The sequence below is a fragment of the Cynoglossus semilaevis genome, chromosome 17 (assembly GCF_000523025.1).
Source record: "Cynoglossus semilaevis isolate Cse_v1.0 chromosome 17, Cse_v1.0, whole genome shotgun sequence".
NCBI lineage: Eukaryota > Metazoa > Chordata > Actinopteri > Pleuronectiformes > Cynoglossidae > Cynoglossus > Cynoglossus semilaevis.
The window spans coordinates 6,473,168-6,492,590 of record NC_024323.1 but is presented as its reverse complement, the minus strand read 5'-3'; the positions used below and the strand labels follow the sequence as shown (position 1 = coordinate 6,492,590).

The 19,423-nt window shown below is 41.3% G+C and overlaps 1 protein-coding gene and 1 long non-coding RNA gene across 7 annotated transcripts; one reads left to right on the top strand and one right to left on the bottom strand.

The window, feature by feature from the left end:
* Positions 1 to 384: 384 nt before the first annotated feature.
* On the top strand, positions 385 to 15,129 carry LOC103392880 (protein kinase C and casein kinase substrate in neurons protein 2). Of its 3 annotated transcripts, none has more exons than XM_017040742.2 (10): positions 385 to 785; positions 4,600 to 4,667; positions 9,992 to 10,148; positions 10,267 to 10,502; positions 10,587 to 10,742; positions 10,921 to 11,096; positions 12,139 to 12,259; positions 12,359 to 12,432; positions 12,523 to 12,611; positions 12,682 to 15,129. In XM_017040742.2, the coding sequence occupies exons 2-10, from the start codon at positions 4,608 to 4,610 to the stop codon at positions 12,789 to 12,791; spliced, it is 1,179 nt and encodes a 392-aa protein (XP_016896231.1). In that variant the 5' UTR covers positions 385 to 785; positions 4,600 to 4,607; the 3' UTR covers positions 12,792 to 15,129. The 3 variants fall into 3 exon arrangements, with proteins under 3 accessions (XP_016896231.1, XP_008327859.1, XP_016896232.1); XM_008329637.3 differs by having other exon boundaries at positions 408 to 785; positions 12,523 to 12,602; XM_017040743.2 differs by lacking the exon at positions 385 to 785 and adding an exon at positions 824 to 1,209.
* On the bottom strand, positions 13,717 to 19,423 carry LOC112488435 (uncharacterized). Of its 4 annotated transcripts, none has more exons than XR_003052473.1 (5): positions 19,214 to 19,423; positions 17,733 to 17,939; positions 16,075 to 17,238; positions 15,369 to 15,519; positions 13,717 to 14,977 (listed from the first exon to the last, which is right to left on the bottom strand). It is a non-coding gene; the product is annotated as an uncharacterized LOC112488435 (long non-coding RNA). The 4 variants fall into 4 exon arrangements; XR_003052474.1 differs by having other exon boundaries at positions 16,075 to 16,168; positions 19,214 to 19,421; XR_003052471.1 differs by having other exon boundaries at positions 15,369 to 17,238.

Below are 19,423 nucleotides of genomic sequence, written 5' to 3'. Positions count from 1 at the left end.
TCTGGGGCCCCCTAGATTCAAAGCTACAGCAACTGTATACACACACACGTGCCTACATTCACACACATACGCACATGAACACCGGATGTTTCCTCCAGCTGTGGAACCAGGCGTACCAAACCATCCCCAGGGAATGTTGTGGGGAGAGAAGAGTGGGTTTGAAGACCAGCAGAAAACCACGGACGGAGTTTCCCTTATCTGAACATGCCGCTTTGAGCTGCTATGTGAAATAGTAAAACAAAGTTAATGGACCCATTAGTGAATAGAGTACACACACATTCACACACAGGCTCTGGTTGAGGGACTCAGCTATTGTTTGAACACAAAACACATAAGCACGATGCTGTTCACTTTGTTGACATTATTCTGAGGCCTGTGAATGACAGCTACGGTGAGGGAGGTGAGGCTGCAACAAGTGTGGACGTACAATGAACAAGAGAGTGAGTTCCTTGCAGCTGTTTCAAAGAGAGTAAGAGACACACGGTGAGAGAGGGAGAGGGAGGGAGCAAGAGCAAGAGGAAGGAGGCTGAGAGGGAGGAGAGGGGAAAAAAGAAGCCAACTCATCTGACAGTCTGTGGGCCAAAGAAAGGGGAAGAGCAGGAGCTCTGGTTTTCAAAAAAGAGTGGAAAATTCAAGTTGGAGAGAATCAAGATAATAAGTAGGAAAAGTCACAGGACGGAGAGTCTGCACAGAGGGTGAACGGGCGAGACGTCTAAACTCAACAACTGAACAAAGGAAGAAAAAGGGGTTAAAGCAGGGACGCTGCCAACATCTACAGAAGAACGGTAGGAACTCCTCAGTCTGCCATGGGGACATTCCAGATTGACCTGATGTAATAATCTGGCTCTCATTTCTGCTTCCGTGTGTTCATTTGTTACTATAAATTACTTCTAAAGTCAGGAGTGCGTGCGTAGAGTTATGTGTGACAGATGAAACGGGGACAGGGGGAGGAGTGAGTGAGGGTGCCAGAGAGTGAGCAGTATGCTGGGCTCAAAGACTTTGGATTAGTGGGAACTTCCAAATGGGCTCCCGTTAAAACCTTATATACTCTTCATTTTGTTTTTTAAAGGGTAAATAGAATATTTAAGCATAATCTCATGCAGGACACTGGCTCAGTTGGAGACATTTTTAAGCCAGGGAAGTAAATATCCTGTTTGACCTACAGGGGATCATAAAAAGTCTGGGGAGCCAGTTTTGTGCTTGAAGGTGGTGAGTTGTAAAGTGCTTTTTTTCCCCTCACATTTGCGGAGACAATGCATTAGTATACTGATGTAATGTAATTTTTTTTTTAGCTTTATAAGTGAAAAAATGTCTGTGACATCATAAGGGGCGCGTTCCAAACTGGAGCCAGCAACAGTTTAATTCATCTGTAAAAATGTACAAAACTGTGGTCTGCAGGATACACTTGATTTCCCTGCATATTGTTTGCAAATAGTGTGCTTCATACACCTGTAAAAGTTTCTCAAAAAGGAAAAATTCATTTTAAGAACAGCGTAAAATTTCCATTCTACCCTACATTACCCTTCTATACCGCTGAATTGTTCAACTATATTTCATTACAAGTACTTTGTGGTTGTCTGACCAGAGCTAGTAAACTGCTCCCAGCTGCAGGCTGAAAAAAAACCCCCAAAAAACAAAAAACCAACAACTTTGAGGTTTTTACTGAAAAACACTGGAATGTTGTTTGATTTAAGATCTGTAGACATTATTGTTTACTTAAAATAACTTACAGTAGAATTACAGTTGATTTCAGTGTACAGGTCTGTGGCACAAGTGCAAAGTTATTATGAGTTAAAGAGAAAGATATCATCTCAAACAGTTAGAGTTTGAACAACAATAAAAAGCAACAACAACAATACCATATTTTCCAGACTATAAGTTGCTCCGGAGTATAAGTCCCACCAGTGCCCTCTAGCGGCTATCAGTGTGAAAATAATAAACAAGTGACATTATATATTTAAATATAAGTCACACCTGAGTATAAGTTGCAAACCCAGCCAAAGGATGAAAAAAGTACGACTTATAGTCCGGAAAGTACGGTAATGTTAGTAATACTAAGCTAGTACCTGTTAGCAATAAATACAGACAAGGCTGCGGCTTAAACAAAGTAGCTTTCACTAACAAAATCTATTTTTTCAATTTGCTACTAACATTTACACTAATTTATACACTTTATTGAACATAAAATAAATGAAATATTAAATATCAATACATAAAAACTATGTCTTCTATGTGTTAAATAGTAAAATAAGAACCACAACAATCTGATCCCTTTGTTTTTGTAAAAACTCCCAGTTGAACCCAGTGGGAAAGTCATTCAACGATGCGACAGGAAGTGAGGGGTTGAGGGTTAGATGGGGAGGGAGGGTTCATTATTTGTGTGACCTCCTGTGGATCTGGGGGTTGTCTTATCTTCCCGGCCTTGGGTTCAGACCTCAGAGCAACAGACGTTGAGACTGAGAGAGATTCCGGCCCGGGAGAAGCATGGCTTTATGCTCCTAGAGGAGCATGTGACGCCCCGTGAACAGCATGATGTGGAGGGAAATAATTGAATATAATGCTGCGTCAAACAGAAGCATGAGGCAAGAGTGGAAAAACAGACAAGACAGTCTGGGTGGAGTGTAGCTGCAGGGCACTGAAAGCAGAAAAAATGCAAAACCTGCTCTATTATTAAATATTTAAATAATTTCTCCTAGAACTATAACAGTAATAATGTCAGCACTGACACAGCACTGCTCTAACTCAGACCTCAATAACCTCAGTATTTCTGCAGATCCCTCCATGTTCCTTCTTTCCTCCTTTGAGTTTTAAAGCCCATCAACAAGTGTTCAGGTGTATCTTCTCCCAATAACTCCACCACAGATGGATCTAGCAGCACAGGAAGGAAATTGGGTGTGAATTATGGGATGTGTCCTGAACCTAAGCCCCTGTTAATTTTAGGCTCACTCATGTTTCAAATCTGGAAATGATGTGAGGCGATAGGCCTGCCTCTCTGATACCGCCTGGGTTGTTAAACTCTGCCTCTATTTACTGTTCACCTCCCGCTTCAGATTTATTGTGCATGTCGGCCTCCACTTTTAATGGCTTTATACGTCCTCCACTATAGCACGGTGCAGGCAGCGGAACGTTTTATCATATGTCTTTGTCCTGACAAGTGTACATTTATCTTCGGAGATTTTGTGCTTTTAATCATTACTCCACATTTGGGCAGATAATGGAGTAAGGATTTCAAACCATGTGCTTTTCTGTTGCACACGCCAAGTATTTTATATGTTGGGGAAATACTACAGCCAGCTTTAAAAATGAACCAAGAGTCATTCATAATTTGTTTAAAAAATGCCTATGAGAAGGATGTATAAATTAAAGTCATTCCCAAAAGTTATTCACTTTTCAAGTGCACTTCAAGTGACATCTATCGCATCCACTTTATTCCCATCAGGCCGTCCATTAAAAGGTTGTTGGGTTTAACAGTCTGAGCCATAGGTTATGTCCGTTTTGAGAAACACACCCCAGGGACTTTTAAAGGCCCCGTGTAATGGATGTGCAGCAACTCACAGTTTTCAATGCAAGAGTAGTTTTGGTGATTTATTCCTGGCATCCATACATGTCTACACTGTAGTAGTAGATAAAGTTTCACGACACCTAAGTCTATAATAGTTAATGGCCGGAGCTGATCAACGATTCACTTCTGATGTTGCTGCGATGAGTGTTTCTAAAACAAACTGCCGTCACAGGGGAAACAATGTATTTGTTATGCTACATCAGGTTATAATACAAATGCCTTTTCTTTCTTTCAATAATATAAACTGGTTTATGATGATACAGTCTGATTAACATGATAAAAACGAATTTTCCAGTTTCAAGTAATATTGGCATGGACAGTTTTAGCATATAAACACAATGTTTTATTGCGTTTTGTCATTTTAACCAAATACTAGCAATTTCTTTGAACCTTTTTTATGTATTTCTTATAGAGTTATAACATCTTTTAAATGTTTTATTGAAATTGTTTTTACATAAACAACATTTTTGTTCTTTCTGGCCTCCAGTACCTACCTGTAAATTCTCCATTACCCTATTCTTTTGTCCTTAAACTAATGTTCTAGGCGTTTTGCTTTTACTCACTGCTAATCATCTGACTTCAATTAGTTTTGATTTGTATATTTATTTCAGTTCAAAAAATCTTTCTTTTAAATTATTTCACATAACTTCTCAGTTTTAGCTATTTGCAATGTTAAGTTTAATTTAATTTTTCTTTTTTTTTAAACTTTCACTTCAGCTGGCTTGCATTTGATCCTTTCTTTGCAAACCAGAGGGTTAGAAGGTTGATTTTACTTATGGACCCGCCAGGATGTACTTTGAGTTTATTTTTATTTTTATTTTTTAAGTGGGACTGAAGCTGCTGTTGTTAAAATGTCTGTGCTGAAGTCAGATGATTCCAGGGATTTGACCTCAGGTCAACGCTAGAATCTGACACTAGTGTGTTTGTCCACATAATCATATAATTAAATTTACATGTGTTTTGAATATAGTAACAAACAGCGTAGATCAGGAGTCAGGATGACATCACAGCCTGAACCTATCATGTGTTCTTTACAGAGAACAGGATGTCGACGCTGTCATCAGAAACCAGTGCATCAGACGCCAACAACCGCAGCTTCTGGATGGTAAGAGTACATACAGTAGGATCTGTATACTGTACATTAATTAGCATTTGTGTTGTGGTGTCTGCTGGAGTCTCCCCACTTTTTCACACAAGAAAAATGTTGACCCCAGTTCACTGTGATCTGCTCTGTTTGGGTTTAACTGCACCCAGAGCCACAGTTTTCAGCTCATTAGTTACTTGAGCTTCTGTTCTTGCTTGACAAAGAAGTATGTATAAGGGTCACGTCTCCTGGGACTTTTTTTTTTTTTTTACCATTTTCACTGATATTTGGGGCACAACAGCCCCAATAGTTATTTCCTCCAGTGGACATGATAAGGCTCATCTCATGTCATCTGGTGCTATGTTATGTTATTATGTAATGTCACCTGATCTCACTGCATCTGATCTCAGCTTAACTTTTGTTAGTTAGATTAGGCAAATCTTCAGGGTCAAGAGAAAGTTAAATTGTGTAGTGATCCAAGTGGACCTTGGACCGGGTCTGTAATGACCCGGCTGTCGGAGTTCCAATTCAATCAGTCATTTCCTTCCCCCTCTTCTTATTGCATCGTAAAAATCGATCTTCTCCATTTCCGTTAAAATCTACTCATAAAACGTCTAAACCAAAGTCAACGCAGTGGGTCTGTAGTGAAACAGTACAAACTACAGCAGCAGGACCAGAGAAAATCCAACACATCTAAACTTAAAGCCCTCCCAAAATACTCCCAATTAGTTGACTTTTAAAAATATGAATTATCTTACACTATTTCCCACAACAACGCTGTGTTCACGGTGATTATTGAATGTAAACTGGTGACACGATGAGATAAAAACCACAGTTCAGCCTTGAACACGGAGCTCCGTCTGATGAAAGCGCTCATGTTCTGTGAATTACTGTTAGCTATAGTTTTAGCCACTCGCCTTCGTCTGCCAGCCGTTCCTGTCATGGTTACTTTCAGTAAATTTTCTCACACAGCCTTGGCCGTTCTGCACGAGTCTTTCTTAGGCCTGTGTGTTGGCTGTGCTGTAATAAAGTGTAAATCATCAGAGACATCCTTGATATGACTCACATTTTCCCTTTTCCTCCTTCTATTGCACTGCATCACGTACATGGCTGTGTTACAAGGGAACGGAGGGACACAGTGTCTGCACTGACTAGTTGGTAGTTCGAGACCGGCCAAGGCATTAACCCCAAATCAGAATTTGACTGGAGTAACAACCTTTGAGACAGTAGTGTATAAACTGGGCCTGATCACGCGTCACACATGGGAGTGGGTTTACGACTATCACAGCAACTGAAATCAGTTTTAAAGATTGTTATAATAGTTCAGTTTATGTAGCAATGTAGGAAAAAATAAACCTGCAGCATTTCATTAACAAAAAAATACGGACCAGAGACGAGCAGTAGTAGGAATCCCCCCCGGCTTGCAGAAAGTTCTGGCCTTGATTCCAACTCGTCTCAAATCTCAGGCTGGGTTTCGTTCAAGAAGGGCATGAGGTTCAAACACTCCACACTGCCAAATCACTATGCAGACTATGGCTGTGGCGCCCCCTGATGACATGGAGTAATTTTGCTTCATATTTCATCAACAAAAAAACAAGCCTTAAGCTTTATATTTCAGCCTTACACAACAGCAGACCTGAAAGCTCAAGTTGTAATCTTTAAACTTCAGGTTTTTTCCATTTTAATGACTCATTGTTTTAGAAAGTTTTTTTAAAAGATGATTTTGCACAGAAAGATCCGTGTTTTATTAACTGAAACTGTTGATGCAGAAAGAGACTAAAAAAGTAATATCTAATAGATTGCCTATAACAACATAAAACAGTTCCATTGGCATGATGACACAGGATCAAGAACACTGATGTTATAAAAACACAGAGTCCACTTTATCTCTGTTTCCCTCTAACACACACTTTCGTGCCTTCTCATTTCATTCCCTCTGTTTTCAATTGTCTAGAATTTGTCTGCTGTGATCCAACGACATCAACAAACAAACAAAGAGCTAACTGTGCTCTCGGTTTACGAGGCACACTTCTCTTGAGTCATCATGTTTTCGAGCTGCAAACCTTTCCAACATCCAAACTGCTCAGCTGTCCTGTTGGAGAGTGTGTTACCACTTTAATATTGGCTTTGTCTCCCGTTGGCCTGAATGTGTTGCTCCACTTTTATCTCTCTCCCCTCCTGTAATTTTGGCAGCCTCCTGTTGTGTCGGATTGGCTTCTAGTTTTTTTTCCCTGTCTGTTTTACCCTCCTCAAGGCTGCCTGTCATTACGTTGCTAAGCTAAGCTAAGCTCTACTCTGACGTATTTGTGTACTCAGTCGAGAGGTCAGAACTCAAAGTCCCAGAAGGCACTTGTTCTTAAACTATCAAACATTTAACAGTTTAGCTGAATCTCTCTGTCATCGGTATGTTATTGTACTTCACCTAATTGTACAGTACTCTAAGTACTGTAGTACTGTAAGTAGTACGGCTCAAAATCTTACCACTTAGAGTCAAGTGGTATTATATGGGATATATGTAAAGGTAAAATAAAATAAACAAGTTGTTCCAGAAGGTTTAGACCAGACTTCATACAAATGTAGCAGAGCTGACAGTTTGAAGTACTGCATGGAACATGTCCTCAAGCAACAGCATGAGTCGCATGTTTAGACTGAGGGTAATTTAGTTTTAACTCTGCTGTGACCCCACAAACTCACTATCATGACCCATTTTGGGCTCATGTTCTACCATTTAAGAAACACATCCATAGCACAGCCTTATAGCATACATGGTAACAGTCTCTGTGTGTTTTTTCTTCATTTTGCTTGACAATTGCTAAAGTCTACGCAAGATGAAAAACATTTCCTGACAGTTAATCTTCATTTTTAATAATCATTTCCAGACAGAGTTGTTGTTGTTTAGTCAAGAGCCATGTCTTATAAAATTGTAGCTCTTTGAAAGAAAGTTAATCCGAATCGTGCTCTAACATCTGTGAGAGCGTTTTCAATTCAACAACTACAACTTGCTGTCTGTTAACTGTCGTTAAATCAACAGTTAGCAGACATGCTAATCATATCAAAGACCAGATGTATACACACATATCTACCTCTCATCATGAACCATAACAACACACGTTCATGCAGAGAGTTCATATTGAAAGGGTTTTTTTCATGAGACGCCATTTTTGCCTGACGTAGCAGTTTAGCTAGAACCTCCAGGAGCAGAGATGGACCCACTGAGTCTTAAACTGCTGGCCCTTAACTGGATTCCTCAGCTGTTTCTGTTTAACACTCAGACAAGTAAGGAGATCCAGTGAAAACCACAACAGAGGCAAATGGAGAAAGGCAGGAGGAGAGAAGAAGGGAGGGGGAAACAGGGAGGGAGGGGGATTAATGAAAAGTACCCCCAGCTGATTCCCCCATGCTCCCCTCTCACCAAGGAAACTGGGCCAGAAGTGAATGCTTCTTGTGAAACACACATCAACTTACAATAAAAGTCTTACAGGAAGAGAAGAGAATTCTCCGAATGGAATTGAAAGCAAAACTAAGAATCTCTATGAGTCTTGGCTCCTCTTCCTTAATCATTCCATCCATTTTGACTACTTTTCCAACACATTCAGCTCACGTCTTGTTCATGCTCCACTCCACAGATCATAACAAAATGCATTAGATGATACTGATATATAAATAAATCAAACAGGAGCTCAGCGGCTGGTGCCATGACAACCAACCGTCATGTTTGGAATAGAAAAAAAAATGTAATTCAGTTTTTACTGTATGTAGCTGAAAACATGAGAATGCCTCCTGTTATTGCTTCAGGCAACACTGACCTTTCCCTATATAACGGTTTGGGTGTTGACCTTCCCAATGTATTCTCAATTTAATTATCCACTGATAAAATCTTCCTCTGGGAACAAATGCCCTTTAGATTAAGGTCACTGTGGAAAATTTCCCTGCACACGAGAAAGGACATTTGTTATGAATTTGAAGAAATAAGATCCTACTGTGAATTTAGTAAAAGCCAGAACAAAAAGAAGAAAAAAAAAAACAACAAAAAAAGAACACTTTTGCTTTCAAAAATCACCAGCTGACTGGAGACAGTCGTGCTCTGGTTTAGTATACTGATGTGTGTAAAAGATGTCTTTAAGGATGTGACCCACAAGGCACTGTACAGTATTAGCAACTCGAGCCCCGTTGCTAACACGTTTAAAGACGGAATGTCGGGAAAGAGAGGGAGTCACATATTCATATGGTGATTACATTAAGTGCAATGATTTACCAACATGACAACAACAACTGTCTGACAGTGTCAGCCACTAACGACAGCAGTCGACTTTGACACAGAGTGAAGCAGAGAGGGAGTAGGAGGGCGGGCGGTGGCTGCCAGGAAACTTTCAGAGCCATCTCCAAGTTCCACATCCACAAACAGCACACTTGCTTTAGTTTTGCCACTGCGCTGAGAGGAGATGGCCTCCTCTCTCCTGCCCTCCCATCCTCCCGTCCTCCTTATTTCCTAGCAGGCCTTTTCACGGCTGAGCCTCGTCCTCATGTCCACTCACCACACCCTACACCACACATTACCACAGGAAACCTGATGCCTGTGAAGTGTAATTTGCGGCACGTGATGGTTGACCCGGTGGTGTCACAGTTGTGAAAGCAGAAGAGAGTGAACATCGTCCAGAGCAGCTGGACTGGTTCCATGTTGAAATGATCAGAGTCAGAGTGGTAGAACAGTGAGAACAGATATTGATGTGGAACATCCTGGCACGACTTCACAAGATACATAAATATACTGTATAACGGAGGTCACTGAAGGATCAGGTTATTATTTTAGTAACACTAATTTTAACAAGATCAAAATCTGAACATTAAATATATTTTAAAATAACAATAACACTCGACACATGGTCATGTATTGATAATTGATTGAAATTAATATTTCAAATATAAACCACGTTTGAGACCCCATCTGTTATACTGTACATGTATTCTGTCAAGTATTACATGCAGCTGGAGTTTTCCACGGGCTTCTTCCCTGTGTTTTAGAAGTAGTAGTTGTAGTAATATGATAGTTGTGTAATCATTTGATTTATTATTATTTATTTCTCACACTTTTTCCATCATTGTTTTCATTTCAGTTTTTTGCTCTGCCAAATTAGTGTGAACAGACGTAGTTGTGTTTTTTTTTGGTTTTCAAGATTCAAAGACTGTTTTAAACACCGGTGGAGGTACAACAGCAATTGTTTCTTTTATTTATACAAAAATGGTAATTATGTCTGACTAAAGTCCACTGATTGTTTACTGTGTTTTGTTTCATTACTCACTGTGTGAAGACGATGTCTCACTCTGATCTCTTCGTGTCCTGACAGCCTGGGAATTACCAGCGCACGGTGAAACGGACAGAAGATGCCTTCCAGGCCTGTAATGACATAGTGGCGTGTTTTCAAGAGAGAGCGCGGGTGGAGAGGCAGTACGCCCAGCAGCTCAGCGAGTGGAGCAACAAGTGGAAGCCGGTGGTGGACTCCAGTGAGTTCAGTAACTGCACACTAAATAAACATCTATGATGTGGACATTGGTTCCATCTTAATTTCAAACTTTTGAAAATCCTTTCATCTTCATCTTCCTCCTCTTCCTCCTCCTTCAGCTCCTCTCTACGGCTCTCTTCTGAAGGCCTGGCAGTGTTTTCTGTCCTCTGCCGATCGGCTGGCCAACTTACACGGCTCCGTCTGCCGCTCGCTGGTGTCGGAGGACGGGAACCAGGTCAGAACGTGGCAGAGGGACTCCTTCCACAAGAAGTTATTTGGAGGCTTCAAGGAGTCTCAGGACATCGACACAGGCTTCGCACGTGCTCAGAAGCCATGGGCCAAAAAACTAAAAAAGGTCAGTCTCTTTAAGAACGTTTAGGCCAATTTTGTACATGAAACGGGAGGGAAATTCAATTTATTTGGTTTTGCTCTTCCACAGTTGGATAAAGCCAGGAGGGCGTACCATAAGGTGAGCCGCAAAGAGCAGGCAGCCAAGGAGAGAGAAGCACACGCTCAGGGAAACCCAGATGTTGCCATTGACAAACAGAAGAAGATCCAGGAGGAAAGGGAAGTGGCTCAACAGGAGGCTGAGAAGGTGAGGAACAAACTCAAAACTCCAATAGTCTGGTTGGTTGAACATATTACCATAAATCTGACATATAAAATATAACACATACATATGCTCATTACAGACTGTGGTTGATTTATTTACATATTATTTAGTGAAATGTGGTTCTGCGTTAGAAGGAAATAAACGACTTATATTTTTTAAGGTTCGCGCTCGGTACGAAAAAATCCTGGAGGAAGTGAACCGCTACGCTCCACGCTACATGGAGGAGATGGAGTCTGTCTTTGACCAGTCCCAGGAAGAGGAGAGGAAGAGGATCGTCTTCCTCAAGCAGGCCTTCCTGTCCATCCATAAACACCTGGACGTGACCACCAACGAGAGGTACGTCACGGCGCTCGTTGTCTCATTTGTAAAAGGATTGATTTTTTGCCCCGTCGTTGCTGAAGAGGTAATGCTCATTGTGGTACGACAGTATTGGGAAGAACTTTTGGGGTTTCCTCGTCTTGCGGCTGAGTCTTTAGGACTAAGTGATGAAGTCAATAATTGGACTGAATTAAGCGCTAATTAAAAACTATTCCTACACCAATGATCACAGCAGAGTGTTTTAGAGTCTGACTCCCGTTCACTCTAATATAAATCAAACAAACAAAATAGCAAGACAACTAATGAATTACTTTGTCATCTGCTGGAACCACAGGGCGTTCTCAGGCTAATGAAACCTTGTACTCACCGTCAAAGGGCTTGGAATTCAGTCAGTGCTCGTTACAGATGGAAGACAGCTCGTGTTTGAACTAGGGGAATTGTTGAAAAGAAATGAAGATTTAAATATATTTGCGGACAGGCAGTTGTTGATTAGTAGAAACAGAGATTTAACTTACAACTGAAACAGGCTCCGGATAATATTCACCTCTAGGGAGCAGTGGTGAGCCCTCAACGACAGCTAGGGAAACTTCCTCTGAAATGTAATACAATACAATAAAATAAAATAAAAAACCCAACAACGTACTATATGACTTATGATTCATATGCAATGTAACAGTTGATGGGCAGGAAAGCTTGGCTTCTGCACAGTGATTGGACGCATTTTTAAAAGGATTGACAGCACTTTTACAACTGGACATTTTGCAAAATTTGTGTTTGACCTCTAGAGATAAACCCCAGTCTGATGCGTGGTGTTTGCATGGTGATATAGCCTGTTTATATTTGTATGTACTATATACCTTATACTGTATGATTATTGGGTTTGAGAGAAGCAGAAATTAGATGAAAAGACTAGTTCTAAATGGCTTTGTTTTGTTTTCTCTTCTTGAGATATATATTTACTTAGTTATTATAGATGATATATCGTATTATAATATATATAAAATGAAAATGAAGTTAAATGACAAAATATGATTTAAAACTTTGAACTCTTTTTTTTTAGTGTAAAAGCTGTGTACAGTGAGCTGAACAACACACTGCTGGCCATCGATGAGCAGGAGGACCTCCGCTGGTGGAAAAACACCCACGGTCCTGGAATGCCCACAGACTGGCCTCACTTTCAGGTTTGGTGTATATTGCTTTTGCATTCAATTTTTTTTTTTGTGCTAAATTTCATTGATAAATCATTTTTCAAATGTTTCAAATTTTCCCAAAACCTTTAGGAGTGGATACCTGAGAAGAAAGTCAAAAAAGGGAAAAAGGTTGTGGAAAAGAAACAAGAACTAATTGAGAAGAGGTGAGAAACTATGGCTGATTTATCCCTTATAGTCATTATTAGCAGTCTGTGGTTGTTACACTATTTAATTTTCCCCCCATTTTTCTGTAGTGTAATGATTGGTGGAGTGAGGGTCAGATCTCTGTACGACTACGTTGGCCAGGAAACTGATGAGCTGTCCTTTAAAGCAGGCAAAGCAGGTTTCTGTCAAAATTCTTTTTCTTGACTCTAAGGAAGTTGACTGATATCCCAGTCTATTTGTCACCGCAGGTGAGGAGTTTCTGAAGATCGAGGACGAAGATGATCAAGGCTGGTGTCGAGGGAAGAAGGACGATGGGTGGGAGGGGCTTTACCCTGCCAATTACGTAGAGGTGGTGTAGCGTGTCAGGTGTATGTGGGCTGCAGACGATTACAGCAGACGATGTAGCCCGGCTCCATGTCTGTGTCAACGAGTTACAGTCGGCAGTGAGCCGTTAGCCAAAGATGTTGTTTTGCTGTGAGGAGGCCGTCGCACTTATAGCTGGATATTTTAACATATAGAGATTTGATAACACTCGGCACACATTGTATAATCTTCTGAAGGATACGGACAAATGTTTTAATATATAGAGTGTGCATAGACCACTAGTATTGAAGCCATATGATAAGCAATGTTACAGTGTAAAAACAAAAGTGTACGTATGCAGAACTTTTAAGGTGCTGTTTGGAGCTGAAGTTGCAGTACAAGAGAAATACTTCCTACGGAGCTGGTTTTTACTCTACTTGCACCTCATCACGTTGCTGTTAAAATACTTAGAACATATGAAGAAATATATGCTAGCACTGTGAGTAGAAATATTCAATAGCAACTTGGTCCTGGAGATGGAAGAGTCCGGACGTCTCCTGACGATCTGCCTCCATCTCATCCATACTTCCACCTTCTCTACCATCTCCATGTTCTTCTGCACTACATCCATGACCCCTCGCTGGGGTCTTCTTTGTTTCCCCTTTTGCCTGGCAGCTCCATTTCCATCATCTCATCTCACGTATGTCCACTATCTCTTGTCTGCACATGTTCACTTATTTCTGTAGGTACCGTTGAGGTTGAAATGTAGAGGAACGTGGTTGTTTGCTGTTTTGCCCTCGGTGATATAAATCACAGATGAATATCACCGCGGTGTGCTAGTGGCATCCACACACATTCCAGGAAATCACATGGCATCATTCTTCGTTTCATAAAATCAATGAATAACAGTATTTAAAGCTGAAGCATCCCAGTGGAAGGCCCACAGAGTTGTTGTAAAATTCCAGGGATCTTTATTGTACATTTCAGCCTATTGTTTAGGGCTGTGTGACCTGCAGCTGTTGTTTTGGTCTGCTCCCACTGCTCTCAGGGCCTTGATGTCGTCTGGAGCAGGCGGCTGATTTAATTAAGACAGCTCTCAAAATGCCACTGCACACTAATTCTTAGCAACAAACAGAAGATGGGCACCGTTAGCGGGGAACAAAAGGGGAACATTTAGCAGCTAAAGAACCATATGTTTCCCTTGGGAGATAGCGGCGAGTTAAACAGTGCTAAGGAGGAAGAGAGCGAGTTAAAATCACTAGACTGATGTTTGTCAGACTAGAGGAAAGGGCTGCTCCGTCAGATTTGTACGGATTCTGTTCTCGCGGATCGACCCGGATGACAGAAGTGGGAACTTCGCTCAACATGAAATTCATATGCTTTAATTTAAGGTGTAACATGCGTCTCGTCAAATTACATATTTTGGTTATTGTTGCATTTTAAGTTGGAGTATCAACTTCCTGGTTTTGCATGAACATGAATCTTGCTACGTTTCTTATTGTAGAGGAACTGCTCTCAGTTCTAGGATTTTCAGGTCTTAACATGTTTGAAACACAACAAAAATGTTCAGAAATGAAGCCTTTTCATCTCCTGGTGACGCCAAACACTCACATTTCTCACCTGGTCAGATTGTTCCTTGTCAGAATTAACTGTCGGCTGTTTTTCTTTTCTCTCTAAATGTGCAGTAGTATAGCTTTTAAAAAGTGGCTTAAAAAAATAAGAAAGCGCCTGACTTGCTTCGTCTGTCGTCTGTTGTACCTGTGTGTGTAGCTCACATGTAATAACTTGCATATATGCTACAAAAACAATTTTTTGAATACCGTCTGCCATTTTAAAATAAAAAATAAAAGTCAACTGTTACAGCAGCAAATGTGTTGAAATGACGGAGGAAAGAATGACGATGGTCATGTGTGTCGGTTTAAAGACGACAAAGAGGGAACTGTTGAAACACCATGTCATTCTCTATCTTCACACGTACAGATCTGATGCAAAGTCTCTTCTAAGAACCACATCACATACCGGCCAGTGATGCAGTCACACAGCCATAAGTTGCCCTCAGCCATGTACAGCAGCCCGCTGTCGTGTGAAATTAGGATCACGAGCATGAATCTGAGGCTCGTCATGTTTACATTCTCCACTGGAATGTTACAGTCTACTCACAGGCCGAGGGGAGAATGGAGGAATTTCAGTTTCCACTGCAGTGGTGGAGATGATGATGTTCACTGGAAGGAATGTCCTCACCTGATGACAGAGTTTTGTCAGTGGTTCCAAAACCAGAAGGATTTGACCAGTGACAACCTAATAATGGTCACTGAAGTTCTCACATACGCTGTGCTGCTTCAAACTACATTTTATGATTACATTTAAATAAAAGAGGATACACGAAAACATTTACCTCAGACTACTGCAGTGGTTCTCAGTCATTTTTTTGTCATGCCCCCCCTTGGGCACAGAAATATTTTCACGCCCCCAACCCCCCCCCCCCACCCTGACCCACAATCCCGCAAATTGAAATACTATTGAGAACCTGATAATGTATATTTTCTATCTGTACAAACCACTGTATGAGTTGCTGCCACCTAGTGACTGGAGGCTTGTTATCATTCAAGAACTACAGCAGTGGTACACTTACATATGTCCAGCGTGTCATATTCCATTGAGAAGTACTGGACCACTGAAAGACATGGGCAGTTGTGGTCCTTTGATCGCAGCAGCCGTGGGTTCCATTTCACTTATTGCGCCAACTCTCATCACTCGGGTTGTGCAAGAACAGACGTTCAGTGCTGAGGGAAAGAAAAAAAAACCACAGTGAAATTAATTAATTAATTAATTAATCCTTTCTTGAGATGCACTTGAATAAATAAAAAATAATAAGACAGCTCAATGTTTGACAAACAACATTTGTCAAAGCTCTTGGATATGCCCAAAAGACATGCACTGAAATCTATGTATGTCTCTATAATGGAACACCTCCTGTAATTATAACATCTGTTTTAGAGCTTTTCAACCAATCTTGGGTAATCCAGCTGGAATCCACCCACCACTTTGGTTCGAGTCCCCCCCACCCCCCCACCCACCCCGCTGTGCTCACTGATCCACACCTGCTGCTGTGCACAGGCTAATATACGGAAATATTCAACCACCTCAGCACAAAAGATGAAGAAAGATTTCAGCAGGGTTTCCACCTGTGGACAAAGCTCTTATAAAACATAAGAAATACTGTAATGGCCGAGGTGACACCAAGGCCACAGACAGTGTTCCACTGACAATAGTGGGAAAAATCACTCTGTCAAGAGTCATCCTTCATCTTGTTTTTAACATCAGAGCAGTACACTTACGAGGAATGACAGACCGGGTTTCTCACAGTGAAGTGATCCGCCAGCTCTCTTAAAGTGTGGATTGTAGACTGTCTTGGCTTTGGTCCAGAGAAGCCTTCAAGGAAATGGATGAGAAATGACTCAGTGAATTTACTCTGCACTCATCTTCAAAAGTTTTTCTTTGCATTTGGAGGACAATCTCCTCACCATTAAAACAACAAACAAAAACAAAAAATAAAAAAAATATTTTTAATGGCCCACCAGGGATAATCAAACACACCTACTCAGACCACTTCAGATTTCTGTCCTCTCTTGAGATTTACAGCAGCCACGACATCACCTCATTGTCATACTGGTGATGCAGTAAATGGACCATTTGGGTACTGCATTGTTTTCACTGTTGTGACATTTGTTGTGGTTTTATGTCCTTAAGAACCTGTGGTCCAACACAGACTTTCTCTAGTTTTTTGGATGCATTAAAATCATAAAGGATGACACTGTGCATATGAATGTCCTTAAAATATCATTGCATGTGCAGAGCAACATGATTTTTTGTAAGACAAATGACTAACAGGCCGACTCATTTCTAACAGACATCCTGTACATTAAGAACTAGGACACCAGCTGTGGCCTTAGTCAGCACCTTTGAGGGTGGCTCTGCCCAGGGTGGCTCTGCCCAGTCTATATATACAGTCCATGGATATAATACATATAGTGCTGTCTCATAAGGAAGTGATACACACCGTTTCACACTGGGATTAATATTTATTAATCCCAGTGTTTATTTATTTATTTATATATTAATAATAATATCTGGCTTGTTTGCACGCTCCTGTTTTAAAGACAAACAGTGACGGTGAACACAGGCGTCATTTATGTACATATGTCTGTTAATAACACCATGATGAAGGGCCTGACCTTTCCACGTGTTGACCTCTTTGATCCCACTGAGGTCAACATCTGCACAGAGCAGCTCTAACTCTGCGTTAATCACCACATTAGGCGTGTTATCGCTCGTGATCTCACACATGTCCGTGTGTGTACTGACGTTGCACGTTCAGGTGTGGCAGTGCTGCTGACATCAAGTCTACATGCACCACATCCTGATACCAAGGATAGGAGGAGATGGTAATGTCCCCCCAGCAGAGGGCGCCGACACACCAGCAGGCGCAGCCCTTCGTAGGCCTGAGGAGGAGAAGTTCATGTGTGCACACTGGTTTGACAGAGTAAATGGAAATGTCTTTATTCCCTCATCTCTTATGTGGTGACAGGCAGAACTTTACGTTGCCATGGAGAGAGAGAGGGAGAGGGAGAGGGAGAGGGAGAGAGAGAGAGAGAGAGAGAGAGAGAGAGAGCTGCCAATCGGGGGGCCATAATTAACAGAGCCACAGAAACTCGGTTCAATGACTCATTACATTTGGAGAAGTTAATGAGGAAATCACACAGCTCCTCTAAGGCAAATGGCTGTGTTTGCCCATAATGTGTACGTATGATGGATGTTTGGAGAAACATCACGACGAGGCGAACACGACTGCACACTGCTGCAGCCACTTCTGCAGGGCTGATGATGAGCATGTGATCTGCTCCGATGCAGTCTGTGACAGTCTGTGTGTGAGTGTGTGTGTGTGTTTGAAAACATGAATATGTGTGTGCTTAAATGTCTCGGGGGAATGACTCACCTCCTTGTCAGAGAGACACAAAGCATATGAAGATTGTCTCGGGCTGTCACACTCACGTAAACACTCCCCGGCTCCTTGCACCAGATGTATAGTGTCATTTTTCACTTTCCAGCTTAAATCCCCTTTGACTTGTTCCTCAGAGACAAACGATGTCCGAGCGTGTTGTTGTTTTCCTCCTGCCTTCCATGCTTCTTGTCCTTTATTTGCCTTTATTGAACACAGTAGTGTCCACAGACAGGAAGACAAAACACACAGTAAAAGCTCGGGTCTGTTTGGGACTTTAGCTTGTAATTAACTGGTTAAGCCATTATCCCAATGTGGCGTGCGCAGTAACCACTCAGCCACAGACCACCCCCGTCTGTGGTACTTCAAACTGTAATCAAGCACACAAGTGCACAGCGTTTCATCGCATTCATTCAGTGCATAACAAATACCTTGATTAGAAATAAAATAATTGAGAGACACTGGGGTTTAAACAGATCAATAATCAAATTTAAGATTTTATATGCATTTTGTGTTTTTTGAAAAATAAAATAAAAACAAAGTCCATTATTTGGTAATACAATTTTCTTTTCCAGATGAAAGGACAAATAAAATTTCTTTCACTTTCACTGCTCTCACTCTCCTGTTTGCGACAGTGAGTCACATCCATTTTTCTTTATCTTTTATTTTGTGGCGACTACAGTAAAGGTACTAATTTTTGCTGCTCCATTTGAAATATTTGACCTCCCTGACCCTGAATTGTGTGAATGTCGTCGTTATGATGAGCCAGTCTTGTTCATTAGTACACAGACAGGCGCGCGCACACACACATTGTTTTGTCATACACATTATTTTTGTAATTTGTGCAGAACGAGGCCTCCTCATCTTAATGGAAAAAAAAAATCTATGTTGTCTTGATGTCCTTCTAATATAATTTATGCTTCTGCACAAATGGTATATGCAGATTTTTCATGCCATTTGCTGATGCCCTCTATACCACAACAGATGGTGGCGCTCCGACCTTCAATGTTTTATTTATTTATTTATTTATATCTGTTTACTTCTGTATCTGAGACACACTTCAACTCTTTGTTGCAAATTATTAAGAGGTACAGTAAATTAGCCTGGGAGAGGATGTAGATTACAGAGCATTGATGGGAGTTTTATGATCTACCAACAGGTGAGGGCGTGGGTACAACCTGGGCAGTAGATTGGTCCATCACAGGGCCACATGTCGAGGCAAACAACCATTCACACTCACTCACACCTAGAGTGAATCCCCAATCTACTGACTTTGGGAATGGTTGAAGACACAGACGGGACTCAAACTGGTGACCCTTTTACTGTAGGGCAAGAGTATTAACTACCTTTACACTGTTTGGCTCCAACCTAGGAAACAGACTTTGTTTTTCTTTAATAACAGACTCAATAGGCCCACAAAGTGATAAAGGCAGTGGTAACTTTGTTTCTGACACATCCAGCCCTTGGTCATGTCCTACCTCTACATCACTGTCACTGCTGTCTTCGGTCTCACCTGTCGTGTCCTCCCTCAGCTCCTCCACTTCTTCCCCTTTTGTGTCGATGCCTCTGTGATTACCCACACCTGCCCTCCTGTGTTTCCTCCCAGGTCATTAGGCGATCCTTCCCACCTGTGTCTTGTCAGTATGCCGATCAAATCGTGTGTGTGTGTGTGTGTGTGTGTGTGTGTA

Bases quoted from the DNA above. Each gene is read 5' to 3' on its own strand.
- LOC103392880 (XM_017040742.2), top strand. From the start codon at position 4,608: ATGTCGACGCTGTCATCAGAAACCAGTGCATCAGACGCCAACAACCGC. The intron at 10,503-10,586 runs GTCAGTCTCTTT...GCTCTTCCACAG, and splicing joins GGGCCAAAAAACTAAAAAAG to TTGGATAAAGCCAGGAGGGC. The intron at 12,260-12,358 runs GTTTGGTGTATA...CAAAACCTTTAG, and splicing joins CAGACTGGCCTCACTTTCAG to GAGTGGATACCTGAGAAGAA.